A 20,693-nucleotide genomic window follows, 5' to 3' on the forward strand; every position below is an offset into this window, starting at 1 on the left:
TAATGCTACATCCCATAGATTCTGCTAGTAGACTCAAAGAACTGTGAAGCCATAGGGCAGACCTTTCCAGTGAAAACTAAAGCAAACACAAGATATTGTACATTTCTGCACTTTCCACATCCGTTCTCACTAGGTTCTCTGCCCTACTGAGCCGTGGGCACACATTTTCTTTAGTTTTTCTGTTGCTGACAGTGTAGTTACAGCAGCTGTTCCTGTCACCATTAACATTCCTTACTTGCTCCAGCTGCATCTGACCTTGAGCTTTCCCAGCGCTATACCTACAGACCCAGATACTGTCTCTGTTCCTTCTGCAGACTTCCTTTGTATATCTGAGGCTCAGTGATAAATTCCCCCTTCTTCCATGCTGATGTTCTGCCAGATCTATTGGACTTCCTCCACATTGCAGGGGAAGTCTACTGGAGTTCAAAGAGGTTTCTCTCGAAGATCAGGCAGCTGTCCTCAGTCCGTTTGCCCACCAGAGCAGCTTCCCCATGAAAACATGGCAAGCAGATCCCCCCAAAAGGTGAAACCTTTTCTACAGTTGGCATCATCATTCTACTATCAGTCCTGACCACTCTTCTCAGTACCTGAAACTCCAGTTTCAAAGCTACTTCAGTCAATGGTGCCATTGACTGTTACATCTTATACCAGTTCAGCTTTGTTTATGCATAACATATGAAGCAGAGAATCTTCCCTAGCCAGTCCACAATTACACGCATCATCAAATGGTCTTTAACATAACCCAGCTATCTCCTGGATTGTTTGTTATCAGCCCTGTTGCTCTTTCAGCTGATGACAGGGTGGCTGAAGTCTCCCATGACCATCACAGCCTGCAATCATGAGGCTTCTTCCAAGTGCCTAAAGCAGGCTTCGTCTACTTTTTGATCAGGCCAGCAGTAGCACAGTGTCACCTGTTTTGGTCTGTCCTCTTTACATTACCCATAAGCTTTTAACTGGCTTGTCACCTGCTCAAGAGCAAAGCTCCTTGCGTTCTACCCACTATTCTGTACAGCACTACCTTTCTCACCTTCCCAGCTTGCCTTTCCTGAATAGCATGAATCCAACTAATTGCACTACTCCAGTCACACAAGCTACCCCACCACACTGCCAGAACCCCAATGAGGTCATAAGTCTGCAGCTGTACAGTCCTCATTTATACTGCCTTCACAGTGGGAGGGAAAAAAACCTCTCCCACCATTTCTCCCTTAGACACTTCTTTATTGCTCCTCATATCTTCCCAACACACCTAGTTTAAAGCCCTCCTCACAAGTTAACAACACTATTGGAAAAGAAACTCCCATCTTTCTTTGTCAGATAGACCCTGATTCTGGCTCAGCAGTTCTTGTTCCTCAAGGACACCTCAGTGGTCACAGACGTCAAACTCCCACCTTCAACAGCAGCCAGATGCACGCACTCCTACCCAAGTCTTTCTCCTTCACTGGGACAGGCATCCAGGTTGTGGGCTTTGCGCTCATGTCCTTATCCTTTGCCCTCAGAGTTCTTTAGTCACTCTTGATAATGCTCAGGGTAACCCTTGGCAGGATCATTGGTGACCATATGGATATACACAAACCACAGCGGCCAATAGAAGAGACAGTCTCTCCCTAACATCCCGGAATCAATGGCCCTGGAAAGGGTAAAGATCTCTAGACATCAAATCGGGTCAGCAATGGGGTGCCTCCAAACCTCAGAGGAAACTCTGATAGCTATCACTCTCCTTTTCTTTTCAACAATACTAGGTCCTCCCCACAAAACAGGAGACTTAAGATGCACAGCACTAAGTGTAAACATATGATGAAACTACGAAGCAGTATTAGTGTCCTGCATCTGATAACTAAAAGTGCCAAGACTACAATTTTAGGTACTACCCCCACAGTACAAATACCCACCAGTTGCTAATAAGTTTTCTTAAATGGAAGAAAAAAGCAGCTCTGTCACAACATCTTTTAGTTGATGCTTTCTGTCAAGGTACTATTATGTTGACAGGCCTAGCAGATACTATTGAATGCATGACTTATGGAATTAGCAAACCAAAATGTGATCCTGCACGTCACTGAAAACAACAGCTGACTGAGGTATCTTCATAAGCAAGTCCTTCTGCCATTAGTTCAAGTAGAAAAATGACATAAAGGTCCAGAAATTAAAAACTGTTTTCCCTCAGTTTCATTTGAAGTAGCAAATGCCTCAGTGGCTAGCAAAGTTATAACTCTACACTGCAACTAAGGGAATCTTACAGCAGATATCTTCAAGCCAATAACATTGTATTAAAGTAGTTGAGCTGGGCTGTAACTGCCGAAGTCTTAGTGATCATGAGCTAATACCTGATTCTTCACGCATTTCCCAGTATTTACTCCAGCCAGCACCAGCAAGCTGCAGTGGTCAGCCACAATCTACATGTTAATTATAAGACTGCATAGCACACCTGTGGGAATGACAGTCAACTCATCTGGCTATGAGAAGCAATAAAAGGTCTAAATCAAGAATTCATGTCTCTCCATGCCTATATTTAAGTACTACTACAGCAGTACTTATTTTGCTATACAGTAATTTTGTTTTCCACACCTATGTGGTTTCTGTTCTTCTCATGCCTTTCAGACTCTACTTCTCCACACATTATTAACAATAGCTTAAGCTTGCCTTAATCTATGGACTCCGAGAAACAATGAACCACCAATTTCTGGATTTTGCAATTACTGTTTATGTTCAAACAGAAGGTCTAATAAAAAGCAATCATGTTTAAGTCTTCAATTTCTCCTTAGTTCTCCTAGAACTAAACCATGTTTTACCTACTCAAAAGTAGGAAGGGAGAAGGATTTCTGAACAGTTCAGCCAATAATGGCCAATAAAATCAAAGCAAAAAGTACGCAGACTGCCTTCTTTTGTCTTAAGGTGAGTAAGTTAATTCAGCATAAAAACAAAGACAGACAAATCAACAAGAAAAATAAAAAAAAATTTGTACCAGAAATGCTGGCTGGTACTGACAAGCCAAAATGACGGCCATGTAAAGGTGTGCCATATCGAAAAGCAGGGTCTATGAAATTCCTATTAAACTTAACCAAGAATGAAGTTTTAAGCACAAATAACATCTCCTGACTTAGTTGCTTTTTTTTCAGTTATCCTCTGTTAGGCATTTCAGCCACTTCGGAGGAACAAGACAAACGGAAAAAACTGTTGTATTAACATATTTAATAGAATATCACTTTCATACAGGAAGATTAAAGCAAAAATTAAACTCAAGCAGAAATGAACATCGCTCCAACTTGACATGTAGGAAGGCACACTGCATACTCAGACTGCCCGCTGCATTTGGCAGTGTGAGTTTAAACAGTCCTTACAGAAAGCTCAAGGATGAGCTAGCAAAAAATTCTGTACAAGAAAAAAATTCCAAATTGCTTAAAACAAGTACCTAGGTATCAGTATTTTGGGTTCTAGAGGGTTTGTGGGGGTTTTTTTGGTTTTTTTGGTGACATTAACTTTAACGAAGGACCTGAAATTCTGCTAAGTGTACAGCAACAGTTGTAAGCATTCAGCATTCCCTGCCCCTAGAACTGTACCTCCCACACTGAAATTCAAAAGCCATTAAAAGCTGGTCAGGAACACTGACGCACGTGACGTCCTTCTACAGGAAGGGACAAGACCTTCAGTTCCTAGGAAAGCCCTGATTCCCTTACCAAGACCACTCCTTCACTTTTCATATGTTGTCTTCCCACATACCAACTACTCTAGGAAGAACCGAGGTCTGGGGGAAGAGAAGGGCACTTTGCACTACATTAAAGCAGCAAAGTCTCAAGGAAGTTCAGACAGTTAAACATTAACTTCATGTTTTCAATTACGTCTGAAGTTTGAATGTTATCTGACAATATTTAACTGCAGCCATACAATTAAATATAAAATTAACATCTCGTCAGGAGCAGCAAATCATAAAATACAGTACCTAAATCTCAGCTGTCCACGACAAGATCTGGTGAGTTACCAGCTACCTTGGGAAGTTGTGCGGATGTCTTCCCCCTCCCCCTCCCCCCCCCCCCCCCCCCCCCCCAGTATTGCTGACATTGCTGGCTTTTTTTTTTTAGCTCTTATGGCCACTGCTCCACTGCAAGCTATTCCAGGAAGTTAACCCTTTTTGTCCAGGAACTGCATCAAGATAGCCTAGACAACCAATAGGCAAGCATATTAATGCCATATAAGAGCCAATCAACTTACTGCCAAACTACACTTTCAGTACCTGTCACGCTGCCAATCAGCTCTGTGCTATAAGGGACTGGTCTCACTGGCTCCTTATTGAAGTAACAGAAGAAACAGAGGCAAGTCTTCCTTGAAGAAATTCTCTAAAAATTTTAACTTACATTAGGAGCTAATGGGATCTGACTTTAAAATAAGCTTTTAGCAGTCAAATTGCTTAATAGGAAAAACTTGTTTCAGATTTTACTTGGACATTTTAATCTTAATAGAAAGAGACTCCCAACTACTTCTCCTTTTCTCCCAGGGCTAGCCATCCATGCACAAAATGAGGGTCATTTAGACTGAAAGGTACTTCTGGAGGTTATCCAATCAGACTCCCAACTGAAAGCAGGGCCAACTTTGAAATCAGATCAAGTTGCTCAGGGTCATACCATAGTCAGGTTCTGCATATTTTCAAGGACAGAGACTCCACAACCTGCTTCAGTTCTTCATTCTCTGTGTGGGAAAACATATTGCTAACACATTAATAGAATTTCCTTTGTTGTAGCTTTTGTCTGTTGCTTCTTATCCTTCCTGTACATATCTAAGGAGAGTCTGTTTCCATTATTTTGCTCACCACCTATTAAACAGCTGTGACCAGCAATTAGGATCCCCCACTTTAGACTTTTCTCAAAGCTGAGCAAACTCGCTTCTCAGCCCCCTTCATACATCCTGTGCTGCCAACTCCTTATCTTAGTGGCCTTCCACAGACACCTCAGTATCCGCCTTGTACTTAGGAGCACAAAACTGGACACAGTACTCCAGAGCAGTCTCACAAACTCCAAATTGTAGAGAACAATTGCTTCCTTCAACTGGCTGACCATACCCAGTATGCTCTTCACCTTTTATACCACAGAGGCACATACTGACCCACAAGGACCCCTATGTTCTTTCTTGCAAAGCTGCTTTTCACTAGTTAGCACCACACCTGCTGCTGCAGGGGGTCATGCTGCCCCAGAAAGACTTGGCATTTGCTTTTTTTTAATTGCATAACGTTTCATCCAGATATTTCTCTAGCCCACAGACATCCCACTCAACTAGCCCTAGCCTCCAGCATATCAATTGCCCCTCACCATCTGGCAGCATCCACAAACTCGCTGAAAGTGCATTACTGACCTCCAGGTGGGCTTCTACAGCTGATCACAACCTTCAGAGTCCAGCAGTACACACAATTTTTCACCCACTTAATAATCCACTTACCTAAACCATATCTCACCAATTTGGCTACAAGGACATTTTAGCAAACCTTGTTAAAAGCCTCTCAAGGTTAATTACACTCACTATTCTTCCTTTGTCCACAGTCTTGTCCTATGTACTTACAGCAATCAATTCAGGACCTCTTTTCAGAGCAGTCTCAAATTGTGGAAACACCACAACACCTTTTCCTCACTCCAGTTTTCACCTTATTTGCAGCCACATCAGTTTATCACACCTAAGCCACGCCTCTTGAGCCTTGGAAAACAGCTGTAGAGCAGCTCTTAAAATACACCACCAAGGGAACTTTCACTAACAGCTGCCATAGAGTCCCATAGTCCTCACCTCCTTCTGTAAGGCAGAACAACACTCTCAGCAGAATCTTTAAGAGGTCTTACATGAAGCTTAAACAAAACTGTTTCTCAACAGATTACATTCTGATTTGTCAGAAGGTAACATAAGGTATTAAATGTTGATGTGAAAACACTAATATATCAACTGTGACAATTAATCTGGTTGTAGTCAAGAGCCTTACTATTTTATAGCCATTGAACTTAACAGTTGTCTTACATATAGAATCACAGAATGGATTGGCTTGGAAGGGACCTTAAAGATCATCTAGTTCCAAACCCCCCTGCCATGTAAGCTATGTGCAGAAGACTGAACTACCTCTGATACCATGACCTGCTGAAACACAGCTACACAGAACTTAGTATACTTCTAAACAGAATATCCTGGATAAATGGGTATATTGCACTTACTAGTTACTGGGGGTAGACTATTTCATGCTACCTCAGCTATCAATAACACATTGAAACTTTCAACAGGATGCATTTAAATCTGCTAAGAAGTGACTAATGGTATGGTCACAATCATCAAATTCTCATGGTTGATTTCTTTAGATCTGTAGTGCCTCTTTAATATTAAAGTACCTCAGGTAAGTAACAACAGCATTACTTCGGTTTCAAGAAAATTTACCTTTTGAAGTCAAAAGTGTAAAGTATTTAAAGCACAGAAGTAACATGGCTCGTGAACGGCCAAGCAGCGGGTTTTGTAATGCAAATATCAATCTTTACAAATACATTAAAAAATGGAATTAAGCTTTACAGTTCTTGATCTTTGCTTCTCCAACCGCTAGTAATAATCTTTAGCAGAGTTGACCAAGTAGATTTTTACAATGGCAAGGGCTAACAGGTCACATAGGAGAACTTGAAGAAGGAATCTGAGGAAAAAAATTACTCCAAATTAATACAAGTCAAAAGTTTTGCTCACTAAATTACTCCATTATTATGAAGAAGTTCCTTGCAATTGATGTAATTCAACTTACACTTAACTAAACAGACTATTGTTCTACCAGATTATATACACCAAAAAGAAATTAAGTAAAGCTAGTTACCCAACTTGAACATAAACTCAACTTTTTCACATTCTGTCTCCAGCACCCCTTTCATCCAACAGGCTGTTCTTAAGTGCGCTTGTCCCAGCAATAATTAGCTTTCAGCTTAACCATATGCAGCATGGGTGGTATTGCTAGTAAAAAAGCAGCAACAGAAATGGGCAAAGAATGCTCACGCAGAGCAAGATTAAGAAAAATTTGACAGTCAAACACTAATTTGTAATCCTGTAACTCAAGTGCTATTGAAAATAACAGATCAGAGTAACTAAAATTTACCAAGCTAGCTCAGTTTGTTCCACACATCTGGAAGCACACCAACTATAGAGACCTGTTTGATTAGCCTTTACTCACTCTTTAGCAAGTATGTTTTTTTGGTGGAAGACTGACATTGCAATGACTTCAAATTCTGCATGTGGCACTGCATTACAGGGATAGCACTAGCACCTTCTCCGTATTTAAAACGGTCGCTAAAGGAAAACATTCCATTCTATTCAAGCTAATCTCAGAAAGAGATCAAGGACGAGTTTAAAAACTATCGTGTTATACCAGCCTTGACTAATAAAAAAGAAAAAACCCAATGATCCCCTGTAGACACACAAAGGTATCTTAAATGCCAGATAATTGAAATCTGATATGGGGGGTGGGTGGATCAGCAAGAGCCATCTACTACTTACTGTAGGTAATCCTAGTACACCAGTCAGGTCAAGACAAGATAGATACACTTGACTAGCCTTCTTGTTGAGCATGGAAAACCATGCCATTTTAAGGTATTACAAAATTAAAATTGCTTTTACTTCCATGCTTTTATTTACACTACTCGAAAAACAACTGAAAAGAAGCAAAAACTTTGAATGTAGTAGCAATAAGAGAGGAGAGTCTGGAAGCTTGTTACTTTTCACTACCTAAACTAATAGTGACCTTCTGGATAACATACTGATGTTAAACTTTACCTATTCAGTTCCCCACACTTGGAAAAACAGAGGTAAAAGGATAGAGGACAGAGACTGAAATTTCACAGCTTTGAAAGTTTTTTATTCTTGCTGCCGATTTTATGTATTGGTAACTCATGGGCAGAAAGACTAGTTTTTAAGTTCACATCTAAAACAGTCCCAAGTCTAAAAGTTAATTACCTGAAAAGAATGAGGAGAATAATAACTCTTGAAGCATTCATCTATTGGATTATACAAAAAAGTTTGTCTAGTGGTGCTATGCTCTTCATCATAAATTGTGTACTAACTTGTGTAGTAAGCAACCCCTGGCCTAGCTTTTCCAGAACCAAGGAAAATATTGGCCACTAGCCCCCTCAAGTCTTACTTATGCAGACCTACGCATCATTTTAACCCGCTACTTTATACCTTCACTGTCTCTTCACATCCAAGGGAGTAAGACAAGCTCTCACCTCACAGCTTTTCAAGCTCTCATTTTATAGACAGAAACAAAATAATAATTTTCTCTGCACAATTCACTGTTTAATTGCTCCTCACCTATTTCCTTGTACATTATCCACATTCAGCTATTCCCATCTCTTTCTTACCTATTCTTGGGATTTCTTCCCATACTTAGATGATACTCTTTCCTAGGCAATTCATCTGCTTTCTAACTAGGAATATAGATTAGCATTAATGACCCCTTTACCTCCAACAAGAAAGCTCGATCAATCTACCTCATGCCTTATCCACTAATTCATCATCCTCTCAAAAATATTACTACATTTCAAATAGCTACAATCTCTGATGTACTGTTAACGCAACTGTCCTTCAAATAGTATTTTTCAAAAAACCTTTAGATAGGCTAACCCTTCCAAAAATCCCCATACAAAGACCCACATAGAACAGTTTGGGTTAGAAGTAACTTGAGAGATCCTACACAGCTCCTCCTCTTCAAACAACGCAAAAAACAACAACACACGGCATAACCAAAGAATAATAATTAAATAATTGCACTTACAGCTATTCGTCACTAAGAATCTGGTCATTCAGTATGCAACTACCAGGCCCCCAAGAAAATTCCTCACAGGAACTTCTGCATTAGTATCCATACACCAGTCAGTATAGCAGTCATCAGGATAAAAAAAAAAAGTCCAAATACCCCTGATTCAATACAACACATTCAAAGCTGGAAACAGTAAGTCCAAGTACAAACACAAACAGCACCAGAGCAAAGTAATGTCATCACACAGACCACCTTTAAAAGGCAATGTACCAGCACTCCAGAGGAAGCAGATAACATAAGCAATCTCAGCACTCTCACTTCTTTGCAGACTTACCTAACCAGTATGTAGCCATACATTCTGATAAAGAACTCTGTTTGGGCAAAGCTGCATTCAATCACAGGACAGCAGGTCAAGCTACCTCCACAGCAACAATCTGGTGTGAGATGGTATGGAAAGTAATGCTCTTCAAGTTTATTGCTCTTCAACAGATAACCAAATCAACACTAAGAAAAGATAACATTTAGTAACAGCACTGCAAATAGTTGGCACTTCGCAAGATTACCTTCTGTCAGTTTGTGTACCAGATCTTGTATTTCTCTTACCCTACTTCCATTCACTGCTGATTTTGTTTCTGAAAACTGAGATTCAGACTTTGGATTCTAGAGCTTCTAACTCAATTTTTCTTTGAGCTCCACAAATGCTACTCATTAGCCCCACACACTGCTTACTGAAGCAATACCCCCAATTCTTTTTCCCTTTTCACAGCAGATGCATTTACATCTGCATACCTTAAAAGCTCTACCACCAGCACCTGAAGGGTAATCAGCAGGTACAGCTGCTCTGTAAAGACAACACAGTTTTGCTTCTCTTGGTACAGAGCAGTCCTTTGTTTCCCAATATAATCCTGGAAGCAATACTACATAAAGGGGATGTGAAAGAATAACCTAGATTTGACCATATTTCTAAACAGCATACTCGACTATGATCTTACCCCGCTATAGAGCCTTCTTTTGTTCAATATCAAACAAACTTCATATTCCATGACATAAAATGAAGTTAAAGGAGGCAAGAGAAAAACAGTTTATATCAAGAAAATGTTCAACCGTTATATAGCACAAGTGGCTAAACAACCATAATAATTTCTATAATACTCAAAGCATGCAGATCTTAACAACTCAAAAAACATTACACTCCCATATATATATATGGGAGTTCTCGCACACCAGAAGCCAAAGTCTTAGTTGGCATCCTCACTTTTAAATTATCCTAAAATTTATGACTGATGTAACCTGCTTTCACCCTGTCCATGCAAGCTTTATAATCACTTCTTTCAGAGCAACCCCAACCTGCACTATTTCCATGCAGTGCTATAGATAAACTGAAACTGCGTTGCCTAATATTTAAATAGCAGTCAAGAATTATAAGCCTATAGAACATATTTTATTAAAATGTTAGCATCTACATTCTGTTATTTTGTACTTACTTTACACGAGCACCAGTTTAACAGTTATCTTGAACATGACAGACCTACCACAACAAAACAGAGCTAAGAACCATTCCAAAACAGCACACCTCGTATTATATTGAGTTATCCTGAAGCACGGGCTTGACGAACTACTGGCTTAATTTTTTTTTTTTTTGCTGATTATCAAACAAACCAGGTTTAACTTTCCCTCTATTTGAAGGTACTGTGTTATTTCTACCAGTGCAGTTGCTCTGCTTCTTTGCACTGCCATTTCTTATGCTGCCCTACCTACTACCTTCATTCTCTACAACTTGTTAAATACTTTCTACATTATTTCTATTCCTTCTCTTACTATTGTCATATTAGCTCATCTAATGCCTTTTTAAAAGGACATCTCTCTCCATACCATTTTCAAAATTAAATGCATATTCGATCATGAACTTCTAAACTATTATCATTGCCTTTTACATACAGTGAGGAAAACACACATTCTGTTGTCTTTTTGAACACACTGCCATTCCCATCGAACACTCTAATTTCCCATTTCCAAGGCAGTAACCTGGTTTGCTTGACCTCATTTTTGTCATGACTTAGTCTGAAAATCGTAAAAAAGTTCCTAGTCACATAGAGTGTTCTGGTCAATAGCGACTTGGGAATTTCCTTTTTTATTTTACAACTCCATTTTTGTGTATGGTACGCTGTATACTTATGCACATTTTTATAATCCAACCCTTCCAGCTCTGCTACAGTCTGAAGTTCTGTTCTCCAGGCTGCTTTAAGAAAAAAAAATTCAATTGGAATTTAAATACATATGCCTCACAAACACTTCCTTTTCCAGCTTTACTTAGAAGCTTAACATAATTAACAATTTAAATTAGAAAAAAATTATTTCCTCAAAGTCCCTGAAAAATGCATCTTGTTTTTCCTTCCTGTTCACCTCACTTTACAATTTTGCCTAGTTTTTAGGTCATGCTTACGTTAAAAATAGCAAAAAACTTGTCACTGTGTGCAAACTAACGAGGCACTGAAATTACGAGGAATTCACTATTTAGTAGCACACAGGTCCTCATATACAGCATTGTTGAAAAATACCTGCCACAATGTACATCAAGTAATTTTATAGATTAAAGGTTATGATGATGTTTCTTATGGATGCCATGTACCTCCCTTAGTTCAAAGCCACACTAAATTTGATCAAGTTTAAGATGTACTTTATTGCATCACGCACCGTTTCACTGAGAAGTGGAAGAATTACTTGTACATGTAAGCTGAACCTGATAAGTCTCATTTGCCTAAAAAGACAGTATCTATTAGCGCAGTCTATTTTTATTAAAAATCCAAAAGTTGCTATTTCAGATCCCACATACATTTTCTCTCTTCCTAATTCAGCTTTCTTGGTTTGAGTATTAGAGGTTTTTTGGTAACACTTCTCCCAGGAATTATAGATCAAATAAATTATTATTTCCAGCTGTCGGACAAAATGATTGCATAAAAATTGATTTGATTTTATAGTGAAGTTATTCTACTAGGGTGTGGGGGGTTTTTGTGGTGTCATTTTCAATTCTTCCTTCACTAGTATTCTCAGAATTGACCGACTGGTAGGAAGAATGGTGACCAAAAGGAGTCAAGCATGTTTGGGTTCCATCAACATCTGATCATGCTCAAAATGTATTTACAAGCACTCGTAAAAGCCACAGTCATTACATTATTTTTCCTTCACACTGACCCATGACAGAGATAGCGAAAACAATTGTCGGAAATTTCAGGGACAAAAAAAGTAAGCTCAAAGTAAGATATTGATGAAAAGCCATCTTCCCCTGCTCCTTACCTCAGTCCAAAAGTCACTAGTAGTGCTTTCGGTTTCTCCTTTTACTCATAGATTATACTTCAAAATTTTGCACTTCAAAACCAACATTATTTCAACACAACACTCCCAATTTTGGCAGATGTTCTGAAGTGTCATCAGTCAAGTTCACATATGCCAAAAGGAATCTGAGAAGACTGACATCTGAATTACATTCATCAAGACTGAAATAGTAAGCCACTGGGCATCACACAGCACATTGATGCTCTTCATTTCACTGTCACTATTATCTTTCCATTTACATGTAAAAATAGCTTGGCCAGCTTATGTCAAGTCTGCAACTTCACCTTTTTAATTGCAAAAAAGCAGAAATCACCCTGAAAGGGACGGAAAAAACCGCTGGTGCAAGCAGTCTGCCAACCCTATGAAAACCAAACCTTCAAGCTAATGTTTGAAATGTAGCACCTTCTTAATACTGAAAGGTGATTTACCACAAATAAAGCCAAATACTGTCTAATAAGTGTTTGTTATCAACTAAGAACTCCAAAGTTTTAGGCGTGGAAAACTAAAATGTTGGGTGTATTTTAAAGAGGAAGAAAAATAAGTGTTTAGCACTTTTAAAAACATTCAGCCAAATAGCTCTAGAGAATATAAAGAAGACAACAGATCTTGTTTCAGTTACTTCAACAAGAACTTAATTTAATAGCTGAAGATTGATTAAAAAAATAAGAAAGACATCAATTTAGAGACTGAATCCTGTAGCAATTCATCTCTACACAATACAGAAATATTTCTGCATAAGCAATTCAACTTCTAGACCATCTCACTAACATATAGTTCATCTTCTCTAAAGAAGCATCCAAATAATCTCTGGCTAAGGAGGAAGTCACCTACCCCTGCAGAACTCTTGTGCTGTAACGAGTATTGCAGTTGTTATTCAGCTTGACCAGGACCAAATCTGTCCTCTTCAAATTTATTAGCACATTAGCTCTCAGTAAATTGAGACAGCAACAGGTTCACCATCAGAATGAGGAACGACAGTGAACTCACTCTTCCTCCTCTGAAATAAACCCTATGTACATGAAGACCCACCCTTCTGTCTTCCCCATGGCTGCCTTTCTTTACGGGCAGATAGAACATACACAATTTAACAGGGTTGTCTTTCAGCAAATGCATGTGTTTAAGCTCAAATTAGTAATAATCGCCTTTTCTGAAAGCTACATCATTGCCAGAGGGGGGAGACTATTACATGCAAGAGCACAATCTTACCGCAGCAGTGCCTCAACTCCCTCTCTGAGAAAGCATTTCTCAGATACTATACAACTGCTTTATGGTGGCATGGCTTGCAAGTTCCTTGGTATTTTTATCACATGAACCTCCAGAGACAACCTCCTCCAACTTCTTCTTCCTTCAAGACGGAAAGGACACAGCGTATCCTATAATAAAATATCCTTGCCAGCTATTCATTATTGCATTAGGAATATAACAGCAGGATGATGGTTTTCGGTGTGCTTTTGCCCAAGTCCACTTCCCCCCCCCTCCATCCTCCACTGCTGTAAAAATGACACTACACACACTACGTTGCACGCAGTAAAAACAAATAAAAGACAAATAAAATCTGGCTCCGATTTAGTTTCTAATTGCTACATCGCTTGCTTGTTTCCCACAGGAAAGTGGGGGGGGGGAATGGTGCCGGTGTTTTCCTACGAGGGGTCACGCCAAGCCCCACGGGGCCCCCGCACCGCAGTGCCCCCAGCAGTAGCTGCTCAGGACGAGGGTGATGCAGAGTACACAAATCCATTCTTACAAGAACAGATAAACGATCTAAAACCATAAGCCTGCAGTAACTAGCACCGATTTCCCCCTAATTAAGAGGGAACAACGACGCAAGCCAAGAGCACCAGAAGAAACGAAAAGCGTACTATTCCTCCCCCGAAGTACACCCGGAGAGCACGCAGACTCACCCTTCTGTCCTTCCCACTGCCGGGGGGGGGGGGGGGGGTGGGGGGGTGGGGGGGTGGAAGCAGCGGCGAATTTCCGCAAACAAGCGAAAGCCCGCCGCTCAGGCCGGGAATCACAGCGGATAACCCGCCGCCGGGGAGCCCCAGCCCCGCCACCGGCGGTCAAACTTCCCCCGCTGCCCCGCCTGAGCTGCTGCCACCCCAGGCGGGCGCCGCGGAAGCGGCCGCCGAAGAAACTTGACGGAGGCGCACGGCGGGGCGGCTCCTCTCCCACCCCGGGCCCCCGTGCGAGTAACGGTCCCCGCCGCGGCAACCGAACTCAACAGCCCTGCCGGCCCCAGCCCCCCCCACCCCGCCACCGCCGGCGGCCTCCGGGCATGTGCACGTCCCGGCGACGGCGCTAGCGCGGGGTTCACGGGGAAAAGGCGGGAGAAAGCGCCCGGGGTCCCCCCCGGCGTGGTGCGTGCTCCACCTCCGAGCCCCCTAGCCCCTCTCCTCCCCAGTCGCTCCTGGTGAAGCGATCGCGGTCACGTCCCACCCGCCCTCCCCGGCCGCAGGCCGGCCAGCCGGCAACCCCCACCCCGCCCCGCCGGCCGCACACACAAAGTTTCCCCCAACTCGGCCGAGTCCCCCGGCGCCGAAGGGGCTCGGGTTTCTCTCCCGCTCCTCCTCCATCCGCCCCCTCGCCCTGTCCCGGCCGCCAACGGGAAAAAGTTTCACTTACTGCAGCAGAAGCGAGAGAAAACCAGCCCCAACAGCCCCAGCCCCGGCCCGGGAGGCACCACCGAGCGGAGCCGCCGCCGCCGCTGCTGCTGCCTCCGCCGCTGCCACCACCACCGGGGCGAGGCACCGCCGCCGGCCGCTGGAAAAAGTTCCCGGAGGGCGGGAGAAGCCGACAAAGGGGGGAAAGCAGCGGCAGCCTCCGCAGCGGCTTCGGCCTCTGCCATGCTCCGGGCTCGGCTCCCAGTCGCCGCCGCTACGACGCCCGCTCGGTCCCGCTCCGCGACGAGCCGCCGCCTCCCCGCACCGGGTGCGTGTGTCACTGAGCAAGGAGGCGCTGCGCGCCGCTCCCCGCCCTCCTCAGAGCGGGCCACACCACCCCGCCGCGGGGAGGGGGGGGGAGACGGAGGCGTGTGCCGCGCGCATCTAACTCGACCCCCGCCCCCTCCTCCCCCCTTTCCCACCCCACGCCGGGGCAAGTCGCCTCGCCCCCACCTCTCCCGGCCCTCTCTGTGGACTCCCAAACGCGCCCGGACACCCGGGGGGGGGGGGGGGATTCCCCTCGGCAACGCAGGCGGCGCGGGCAGCTAATCGGAAGGGGTGCCACGGTGTCCTCCCCCGGGGTGCTCTTGGTATGTCCCGGCCCGCCCCCTCCCCCCGCCCCGCCCGCCACCGCCCCGAGCGTGGTCGGGGGCGCCGCGCTCCCCGGCGGCCCGGCCTGTCTCATCGCCCGCCCCCCGCTCCCTCCCTCTTCCCCTTGCGCCTCCCGCCTTCCCCGGCAGCCTCACCGGCCTCCTCTGCCTCTCCCGTCCCGCTTCGCCCCTGCGGGGAAGGGAGGCTCCGCCACGCGTTTCCTCAGCCGCTGTCCGGCGCACGGCAGCCGCGGGCCCCGCTGAGGCAGCGGGAAACCGGAGGGAGGGTGGAGCCGTGCGGCCGGGCCGGGCTGCCCGGCGGCCTGCGGGCCGGTCAGCAGCGCACGCACCGGGCGGGGTCCCTTGGGCACGGCGGGGCACTGGCCGCAGCGCGCTCCGTCACGGGCGTTCCCGCTCGTCCGGCCGCCGCGGGGGCCAGTCAGGGCCGCCTCCGGGCTCGCCTGGAGGCGCGGGGGGCCGGCCGGCCGGCGTGGCTCCCTCCTCGGCGGGACGTGCCGTTTCCTCCTCCACGGGGGCGCCCGCCGGTGGGGCGCAGCGTATCCTGCGCTGGGCCCTGGTAGCGAGCGCTCAGCTTTGGCCCCGTGGTTTAATCGACAGTAAACTTTCCCGCCGTTGTCCCCTCATCGCTCGCTCTACGGCCGGCAAACGCTTCGTGAGAGGCGTGTGAGGTGCTGCCCGATCACCGCCGAGGTGCCGGGCAGGGGCACCCGTTTCCACAGCACCTCCCAGCGTGGCTCCCTATGGGCAGCGTCGAGCGCAGGGGTACGAAAAGATGTGGACCCCATCCTAAGCCCGCGAGAGACGACTGTAACAAAGCCAGACTCTGGCAGAGCTAAGGGGTCTGAAGCCATGCGGCCGCAGCGTGAGCCCTGCGCAGAAATCACCGAGGAATACCAAATATGGCCCTGTGCAGCCCTTGCAGAGGGGCGTGCAGGGATCCGGGGGGCAGCAGGGAGGGCTTCTATCACGCTAATGCCTGCAGGGATTCTTGGCTGTGGCAGAGTACATAGCTTTGCTCTGGGTCGGGCTGTCATCCATGAGGGCAGAGCTGCTCCAGAGGGAGCGATGACGCCCCAGCCGATGCTGTAAGTAAGGTGGGAGGGCATGGTGGCTGCTCTCGAGGTGAAGAGGGGATTCATGCCTTTGCCCAGGGTCCCAGGAGTCCAGCTAAGGTCTGTCTCAGAATTAGAGCAGGCTGTAACCAGGTCAGAAAACTAAAGGTGACTTTTCTAGGAAATACAGTTTCTTTGCTGCATCTCAGCACTGATCTGAACGTCAATGTTGTGGGCACAACGTCAATGGATATATCCCCCAAATCCAATTTTTGTCAGCAAACTACAGATGCTCAAAAGAATTGGGTCGAGAGTCTTGCCTCTTTACAATCTAGCTGTGCTTTTTTCATTTCAGACGCACTATCCTTGCAAAACTTCAAGGAAAACACTGAATAGCTGTATATACCACACCTGCTGCTGAGACATCGACTGGGAGCAGGTTCCATATAAGCCCCACATTTTCCGCACCTCAGTGCAATATTTGACAATTTCCTTCAATGGTGGGCAAGACCAGGAGCTTCTCTCAAAGCTACGCATGGCTAAGTTTATCGCATGCTCACAATAGTATGTTCATCTGGTCTTCAGCTACGCTGAATGTTTGCCAATTAACTGGCCTCATTAATTTGTAACTGTGAAACGAAACAGAATTCAGGCGAAGAGTTACTAGAGGCAAACTGCTGGCCGTGATGGATGATCGACGTTGATCAACATTTTGCTTTGCAAACCAGCATAACCAAGAGGACTCTCAAAGTTTTGTGAAATCAGTGTAATTCTGTAAGTCTAATCCTCAGCTAGTACAAAACAGGTTTTGTGCCAATTTGCTCTGGGTTTGGGGCTCAGGATTGCTCAGGTGGTACACAGAATCTTGTTCAAAAGTGCGTAAACAGATTCATATGACAGCTTGTGTAAAGGAAATAAAAGAGGTTTTCCCACTCTGCTGATACTTTTGAAGCCTGGCTCTTTTGCTCTGTTGTTAGACTCTTTGCCATTTTGATTCCATGGAAACCAATATATTCCACTGTGCCAATAAACCTGGATAAATATAATACTGAACTAATCATTAAAACCCAATTTTTATTTGTGCTAAGAGCCTTTTACATGGGAAAATTGATGAGCATATTTGTAGCAGAATAATTTATACTGGTGCGGCTTTGCTGATGTAACATTCCAGGTAGGTGATTTAATTGGCTGTAATTATTCCATTTTCCTATATGGATGAGTCCTATATAGATGAATCCCCTTTTATAGTTAACAGTCGAAGCAAATTACATCTCATAATTACATTTGCACCAAATTTAAGGCACTCTTAGGATGGGCAGGAAATATAATGGGGCCATAGTGTAATTGAGCGTGCAACCCTTAAAATCCTGTTTGTGACAACTGTAATCAAATTGTCCGCTATAATATTTTAATTTCTTCTCATTCCAAAACAGCAAAAAGCATTAAGTCTGTTTAAAATAAAATCTTTTGAAGGTCTAGCACCAAAATATGTACATCGATTCATGCAGGCTAAGGAAGCAAATGCAGTTTGTCATATTTAAACAGAACTGTGCCCAGTCTGTAGGTAACATCCTCCAGTGCCAGATTCAGCACTGTTGTAATCAGGCATCCTGGGGACTTTGTGATACAAAAGGAAATTTGACTTCATGATATCAAGGCTAAATTTGGCTCCCCAATGCTCAGAACACTCCTGAAGGCATGATGCTCCAAACAATTAATCTTGCATAATGTTGAATAAATGCGTATAGGACACACTGTCTCAGTTCTTGCAAATCCATTGTTACTGGCATATTTTTTCCATAAAAAAGATGGTTTTCCACAGTTGGCAGCAGTCCTGTTCGAAAGCATCTTTGAGCTGTAGAAATACAAAAGACTGTACTTTATTCCCAGTCTGTATTTCCCTCTCTTTCTGGCCATTGTCCACCCACCTGCCCTCCCCCCCCCCCCCCCCAGCCCCCTGCCCATGAAAAAAAAGCCCTTGCCCTTAATTTAGACTGGGATGTTTGTCAAGCATTTACTTCTCCATTCTTAACCCTTTTGGTCATTTGAAAACAAAGTCCTGAAGCAGTGTGAAATTAACTTATATGCATAACATTTGAAGTGACGGCACAAATTCCCACTGGAATGAAGGGCTATTCACTTCAGTGGGAATCGGCAAATAGATTTGTAGCAGAACAATGTGCTTTTCTGAAAACTCTCGCTTCCATTCGAATGGATGGTTCGGGGCCTCCCTGGCGATGCTCACTTACTACTGCCCATTATGACCCTTTAAAATAAAACCACACCAAACCAGTTCCAAAAAAACCCTTTTTTTTCCCCACTCGCTTCCAGCTGGACGAGATATGTAACCTGTTACTACACAGAGTTTCTGCGATTTGCTAACAGGTGGTTGTGTTTCTGCGTCCTTCCTCCAGCCCAAGTCGGTTCTGTCTCTGTGTATGCCTCAGCAAAACCACAGCCAGAGTTACTATTTTCTGTGCTGTACAGAGAAAGCTGCCTGTCCAATTCCTCATCTAGAAAGCCATGGAAAAGCATCTCTGCAGGCTGTGCAGCAGGCATTGACAGCGGTTCCAGCAAGACCAGTGAATGTGGGCTGCATGTTTATGTGCATGCGTCTCCTGACCCAGTGGTGGACTTGATTGTCCATGAAGGTGTTTGGGAAGGGCTTAGGCAGCACCCTACAATGCACAGAGCTTAGCTTATCGTGGGTAAATTATGTTTTTAACAGTGTTGGATACACTTAGGAATTTTTTGGGGAACAATGCTCTATAACCAGGACTGTTATTAAGAAACGACTAAGGTAAAGAGTATATTGTAAAATTGGACTATTCTCATGTTTCCCGGCTCTTTGCATACAGTATAATGCAAGATGATCTGGGTTGTCATCTCATGGAAAAATCTATCATAATATTTTGATTCAAATCATAAGCAAGCTTAGCCAAGAATAACATACATACAGTCGCATGGTATATGATATTTTTAAAATCCATTTGCCCAGTGCTTAGCTTATTAAAGATGACATACTTAAATCTTTTTTCAGCCAAAGACTATCCCTTTAAGGAGAAACCTGAGTCATTGACTCCCTCTACATTGCAAAGTACAATTAGAAAACTGGTTCTCTTGCACAAAGAGTGGCCCTGCTCTCCCATATTTGTGCAAGAACTTTTATGTGTCTCAGAAAATTCCCAAAGCTCCTGCTTTTTTTCAGAAAAGAGTAATGCAGTTATTGACAGTACTCACCCTCCAACATTGTTTCATACCCACGGTCAGGAGCACATATCATCCAGTCTACAATGCAACTAACTGATATTCCCCTTGTCTCAGCCAAGAGGTTTAAGACTCCCAGCCAAATAAGTAAACTCCTCATGCGTTTCTGACAGACAAAAAATAGTAGGTGAGGAAACGGTATGGTTTCCAGTTAGATCTCTCTGGTTGCCACTTACCTCATTGAGAAAGAGGACAGAAAACTTAAGGATTCCTCTCCAAAGGATATTTGCAAGACAATGCTTCCTCTGTTTTCTTTCTGCTCTGCTTCCCTTTACTGTAGTCTTTTGCTGTCCTTCTGTGTGCCTGTTTTGCCTTTCTATCTTCCTCTTTAACTATTCATGTATACTTATATTGAATTGTGATATTTTATACTAATAAATACAAAACACCCTTGATTTGTATGCGTCTGTATGAACAAATGCACAGTTTGCTTATTTTATTCTAAAACGACCACATTTCTTTCTAGGCACAAGCATTAGATACTTAAGATGAGCAGAAAGAGAGCACAGGGACACAAGAAAGAGAAAAGTGAAGGTGGAGAAGAGAGGAAAAAGAGAGACAGAGAGAACGAGGGCTGTTACCATGACGTTTCAGAAGCAGAAATGTAATGGTACAGTTAGAAAGAGAGGAAGAAACCCAAAGGACCATACCCTGATCTGTAGCTGGGGAGTAGCTGGTGTAGCGGAAGGAGGATGCTAAATCTTGCTTTTCATGTCACTCCCCCTGCGGCTGCTACCTAGCCAAAACTATTAGCCAGAAGCCGAGGGTGTTGCCAGTCTGCTTGGGTGGCAATTGGACATCCCTATACTGCAGTCCCATTTCCCTGCCCTTGGCAATGGTCTCTCCAGTGGCCAAAAAAGATGCCCCCAGACACACCTCCACGGTCTGGCTGATTTCCCTGCTCAAAAGAGAGCTGCTGAGCTGCCGCTTCATCTAGCCCCAGCATAGTATAGTGGTGGAGGAGGGATAATTGCCCAAGATAGTCCTGGTTCAGCTCTGTGAGAGGACTCTTGCTGTCCTGGTAGAT

General features: G+C 44.1%; 1 protein-coding gene across 1 annotated transcript in view; it reads right to left on the minus strand.

The window, feature by feature from the left end:
• The window catches only part of NECTIN3 (nectin cell adhesion molecule 3), a 50,526-nt gene extending 35,605 nt beyond the window's left edge, over positions 1-14,921 (minus strand). Inside the window, exon 1 of the mRNA XM_086463458.1 lies at positions 14,699-14,921. Coding sequence (XP_086319584.1) covers positions 14,699-14,921 — 223 coding nt within the window. The remainder of the gene's footprint in view (positions 1-14,698) is intronic.
• Between the last annotated feature and the right edge of the window lie 5,772 nt (positions 14,922-20,693).

This window comes from Leptosomus discolor, chromosome 1, assembly GCF_034619465.1.
Source record: "Leptosomus discolor isolate bLepDis1 chromosome 1, bLepDis1.hap2, whole genome shotgun sequence".
Lineage (NCBI taxonomy): Eukaryota > Metazoa > Chordata > Aves > Leptosomiformes > Leptosomidae > Leptosomus > Leptosomus discolor.